Genomic DNA, 6,627 nt, shown 5'->3' on the forward strand with positions numbered 1-6,627 from the left:
AACATTTATTTATTATAATGTATGTATATAAACATATTATATATATATTTAATAAATATATTTGTATATAAAAATATATTATATATTATATTATAAATATATTTAAAAATGTACTTACTTTTAAATGGTTCTCGACCAGCTATTGTATATGCTGGTGAACTATCTATTCCATAATTTGTTAATTTTGATATATTATACTGAGGTCCAGGTCCAATACTTGGTATTTGAATTTCTGTCCGAGGTCTTATAGTATATGCAGGACCTCTTGGTCGAGATAAACAATGACCTTCATATCCAACTAAAGTCTGTAATTTATATATAGGAGCAGGACCTACACACGTGTATAAATTTTTAATTATAAATAATAATTATATAATTAAATTATATGTATATATTTTAATTAAATTGAATAAACATAAAAATATTATTAATTTATAACTATTATTTCAATTGATAATAATAATTATAATTGAAAATTATTCACATTATTTTAATAATATTTTGTAACATTTAAAATATTAGATTAAATTATAAATTATTTTCGTTTTTTTTTTACATTTTTTTTATTTTAAAATTTACTATATTAACTTATTATATAAATTTTATTATAATCTAATATTCATATATAGATAATATATATAATTAATATGTATAGTTCATATAGTTTTTAAATATATCCACATAATTATTTGATAATTATAAGATTATCTTTTTTATTTTTTATTTAATAAAAAAATTTAAATAAATGTACAAAATTTCAAAAGACACATATGACGAATGTAAATCTATCTAGATTTTAAATAAAACTATATTTTTAATAGTTAATAGTTACAATATATATTTTTTAAAATACAATATTTATATTTATTTAAATTCTTTAAAAAATTGTTGAATGTTCAGGAATTATTATATGCTTATTTTCTCTATTTAAATCAGAGAAGAATATATCAAAGAATAATCGTAAACATCAATATAATAATTTATTAGATATCTAAATAATGTTTTTATTTCAAAGATTTTATTGATAATTTAATTTAATAGAATCTTTTTAAATTCTAACCTTCATATTATTTATTTATATTAGAAATTAATTAAAAATAATAGATTAATCTTCTGATTAAATTTTATTTTTAAGAAACTCGACATAGAAAAAATATTAAATCTAATGACTTGTATAACAAAAATATCCTAATTTTTTCCCTAATAACAAAAGAAACATATTAAGCATTTACTGAAAATAAGAATCTCAAGATTATAATCATTATCAATATTCATTATCTATAATATGTTGAATAAAATATTTTATAATTTTATTTTATAAATTTTTAAATTTATTGATAAAATAAAATCATCATGACAACAATCGAATCAATTTTTTAACTTTTAAAAAAAGTTTTATAGACATTCAATAAAAAAAGAATTTAAATAATTTAAATGAACTATATATTTCGAAAGAAAAATATATTATATTTGCAATATAATACAAGTTGGAAAATTTGTGAAATTTAAAAACAAATACTTTTTGAAAAAAGAAAGAAAAAAAAATATTTCAAATTTCAAAAGTTTCAAATTTCGAGAATTTTAAAAATTTCGAAATCTCATAAAGTTTCGAATTTGAATTCTGTGAATCTAGAAATCAAATTTTGATCTATCTCAATTTTTATTTTTTTTTTTAATATATTATACATATATATATATATATATAATTATAGCTTTATAACTATTTATAACTATTTATAATCGATATGTGTGTTTATTCATCAATTTTTATGTTTTTTTACTTCTGTGCTTAAAATCGATCTTCCAAAGATTTCCTATTCTTAATATTTTGAATATATTATAATCAATTATAGAAAAGAGAAATTTCGCAATGTATAAAATATACAATTATTAATTATAAAATATATATGCAATTGCTAAATCAAGATTTTATTAAAGTATTAATAAATCAATAGAAAAATAACAAAATATTTAAAATAGTTATAATATATATAAAAAAAAGTTAAATAATAAAATGAATTCATCAAAAATTCATAGAATTCATAAAAAATAAATTCGTGGAATTGAATTTATTTATATACTTCATTTTTCATAACTACAAATCATCATTTTATTTTTCTATTTTATAATTTAATCATCTTATAATTAATCATGATCTAAATACAAAATATAACAAAAATCAGTTACAAAATCAGTAACAAAAATCAGAATATTAACTGTTATAACTGCATATCTATTAACTTATTATATATTTTAAAACTATGTTAAATTAATCATTCATTCAAATAATATAAATAAATCTCATATAAAATTAATATATATAATCATTAATAAATATAAAATCATGAATTATTAAATATAATTATGGAAAATATAATTAAGCATAAATATTACAAATTTTATTTTATTGATATGAACATGATTATTTTATGATAACATTTCATAATATATAAATATAAATATTTATATTTCGTATAAAAATCTTACCTTTTATCATACAACTTAACAACTTTGGTTCATTTTCTTTATTGTCCATTTTTATAATGAAGAAAAAATATAATAATAACAAATACAAAAAATAATACAAAAATACGACATAACATAAAAAATAAAAACTATTAATAATCTGAAATTTGAATGAAAGAAATATAAAAGCCATATTCAGATTATTAAATTCAGATAATTAAATTCTTCATTCATTAATTATTATATTAATTCTTACAATAAATTTGATAAAATTAAAATTAAAAATAATATATAATATATAATGATATTTTTTTGAACTAATATTTTTTTTACTTTAATTTAATATATTAATATATTAATATAATTTAGTATATACTTCTTCATGGAAAAAAATTTGTATCGATTATAGAATTACAAAATATATGATTCTATTTAAAAAAAATTAACTTTTAAATTAACTTTTATATATCTTTTAAAAATTTTCTTAAAAAAATTATTTTTTTAAATGATATTTATTTCATCATTCAAATTTAATATTTTTTAATATTCAAGAAATATTATATAAATAAATATATATTATAATTATGTATAATCATTTTAATCATGTAAAATAGAATTATTTATTTATTTTTTTTATAAATTATTTGTAATATATGCATTTATTTAAAAGATTAATTTTAAAAATTCTTTCTATTCAAAAATTAAATGGAAAATTCTTTCTATTCAAAAATTTGATTAGTGAATTTTTATATATTGCTTTAAATTTTAACAAATTTAACAATTCCTTTTATTTTTTTCTTTTTACAATTTTAAATTTTTTTTATCATATGTTATATAAAATTATTATTTTATAAATTATATGTAATATACAATTTATAATTATATATAATATATAATTACATAAATGAAATATGTTCAAGTGTATTAAGTTTACAATATAAAAATACAAAATATGTAAAAAGTATAAAGTTCAGCAAAGAAAATGATATACATATTCTCTTCATGAGATATATGTATAATATCTCAAAAGAAAAAACAAAATGTGGGAAAGCTTAATTGAAAATACCTGAAATAATTTCAAATAATTTTTTCTCTTACAAAAATTTTTATTCGGTTTTGTTTGAATAATTAACAAAAAGTATTAACATTTTATATATAATTACCTATATCATTATTAGTTTTAATTTTTAATTTTTTATTCATGATTTATGATTTTTATATTTTATAATTATTCGTCAATAAAAGTGAAATTTTTATCAAATATATTGTCAATTTTTTATTCTTGGTTTATAAATTTCACAATTAAGAATGTTAAAATTTTTCGTTTAAATGAATTATTATTAATAATTTTATATTAATATTAATCCTATTAAATTATTCTAAAAATCGTATTATTCATTTAGAAATGTCATATAATTGTCTATTATAATTGTATATTTTGAAATATTGAAATATTTTATTTTTAATATAATTTCTCTACCAAACTGAAAAATTTATAGCAATATTGGATCTTTTATAAAGTAAGAACAATCATGAAATATTTCAATTTGTTCAAAATTACTAAACAATAGGATATAAGTTTCGAAAATAGAACACTTGGATCAAAATCTGATAACAACTAAAACGTTCTTTTCAGATTTCCGATGCTAAGATTAGAAAAATTTGTACTAAGTAAATCTGAGACAAGATTCATTATTAATTCTGCATCAAAATTATATTAATATATTCAAATTTAATATTTTGAAAAATTGAAAAAATTAAATGAATTATTTCTTTATTTCATTTTTATCATTATTATTATTATTTTAAAATTTAATCAATTTCATACTTATATGTTAAAATATATATATCTATTTTTAAAGCGAATCATAATTGGAGGTGAAAAGTGAATCGTTTAAGACAATAAACGAAAAAATCGTTAAACGAAAATGATCATGGAGAAATAGAGATGAATTGGCATAAAGCACTTCGAAAGCCAACATTCATCAAAAAAAAGCTCTCTGTTTGGTGAGATTTCAAGGATTTGTTTTTTTTAGCTTTTATCTGAAATTGCATAATTCGGAAGTGTATTGCAATCAATTGGACAAATTAAACAATTACATCAAACAAAAGAGATCTGAATTAATTAACAGGAAAGGTATAATGTTTTATCGCGATAACGCTAGACTTCATATGAATTTAATAAATCGCCAGAAATTGTTAAAGCTTAGATAGAAAATGCTACTGCATTCATCATATTGCCAATCTGGTATCCTCGGATCTATTTTATCATCTATTTCGATCTTTACAAAATTTTTTAAATGGTAAAATGTTTTTTTTTTCAAATTTCAAGTGAGGATATCAAAAAGGAGGATATCACTTAGATCAGTTTTTTGCAAATAAAGATCAGAAGTTCTACGAGCATGAAATCATATTTCTACCTAAAAAAATGGCAACAATTGTCAATATATAATTAAATTAAATACATATATGCTATTAAAAAAGTGTCTTTCATTATCATGAAAAGAAACGAAATTATTTTCCAAACATTCCAATATTTCTTTAAAAAAGATATTAGAGATCTTAGGTAGAAAATGAAATAATTTATAGAAATTATAAATTCTTATTATTCTTAACAATTTCAGTCAGAATATTTACTTGCGTTTTTCTATAAAGTATATCAATTTATATCCATTTCTAGCTTGATTTTGTATTTAAAAAATAACATACATATATATCCATGATGCAATCGAAGGATAAATTCAAATTATTAAAAATTCTTATACAGAAAATTCTTACACAAAAAAAAAATTTTTAGTCATTGAATTGATCTATTAAATTACAAATGATCAGCTGATTGTGATCGCGAAATGAATTTGAAATGAATTTATATTATTCATTGAATAATATAAATAAATTCGATTTCTTATATTTCTTACAGAATAACAACTAGTTTATTCGTTATACATGAAATGAATATCTTATGTATTATATAAGATATAAGAATTCAATATTTTTCGATAAAAAAATATTTATTATATTCAATATTTTCTTCAACACATATATTATTTTTGCATAGATTTATTTGTTCGAGTTCGCACATAGCATGTACATTACGGTTACTAGTTACTTTGATTAATTTGCATAATCTATAATTAATCAATGTTTTTTATTAATAAAATCAAAACGAAAGTTTTTACAAAGGAAAATATTGAAATTATTTTAAGAATCTTCAATTACTGACGTAAATGTACGTAATTCTTATTTTTGGAATAGTCTATAAGGTTGAAGAATGAATCTGAATTTTAATAAACTTAATATTCCGTGTTAATCCGAAATTCTAATTTTTCGACTAACAATCAAAATCCAGTAAATATACCTATTTCAAATTCATTTTTGTTTCGTATAACATATAATAAAAAACAGCGATTCAACTAATGCAGAATATGTATGCCTAAATCATCTGTGAACAACAATAGGTCAATAAATTTATCAAAAAAAAAATCTAATTCGTAAAAATTCACTGCCCAAAGAAATCAGTAAATATCCGTTCAAATAAACTACAATAATTAGCAATTTGGAAGTAACTACGAGTTATTACGAATATTGTAAGTTTAATAATTAAATTTAATAATCCGTAAATAGTTACGAGTTTCTATAACATAAGTTAGGTTATACTAGATGGCTTAATGTGATTATTTTTATCTTTATTTTGCTTATTTAATGATAAAATAATATATATAACAATTGACAGATTTATTTTGCAAAATGACAAGATTTATTTTGCAATTGACAATAATCTGAGTAATGATTTTCTGATTAATTATATTAAATTGCAAATGATAAAAACTGATTGAAAATCGAAATATAAATAAATATATTCGATAAATATATATATAATATATCCACATATATCCACGATATATGTATATATCCGTAGAGAAAAAGAAAACATAATTAATAATAAAAATAAAAAGTTATTATTTATCTTTAATTTTTTTTTAAAATTATCTTAAAATAATTCATTGAACAATTTAATAAAAAAAAAAAAATAAGTTTTTTTGGATTAATTTCTTGAATTTTGCACTTAAATGACTAACATTATAAATATATTCATTATAACGCATAATATTGTGCTTGCAAAATATATATATATATACGTCATATATATATATATATATA

At 17.5% G+C, this 6,627-nt stretch overlaps 1 protein-coding gene across 1 annotated transcript; it reads right to left on the reverse strand.

The window, feature by feature from the left end:
• Positions 1 to 114: 114 nt before the first annotated feature.
• On the reverse strand, positions 115 to 2,536 carry LOC116186670 (outer dense fiber protein 3B-like; the record flags this gene model as incomplete). The annotated part of the gene is made up of 2 exons (XM_031514746.1): positions 2,488 to 2,536; positions 115 to 337 (listed from the first exon to the last, which is right to left on the reverse strand). Coding segments are annotated over exons 1-2 (272 nt in total), but the record flags the coding sequence as incomplete, so codon positions are not given.
• Between the last annotated feature and the right edge of the window lie 4,091 nt (positions 2,537 to 6,627).

The sequence above is a fragment of the Apis dorsata genome, unplaced genomic scaffold (genome assembly GCF_000469605.1).
Source record: "Apis dorsata unplaced genomic scaffold, Apis dorsata 1.3 scaffold_1169, whole genome shotgun sequence".
Classification (NCBI taxonomy): domain Eukaryota; kingdom Metazoa; phylum Arthropoda; class Insecta; order Hymenoptera; family Apidae; genus Apis; species Apis dorsata.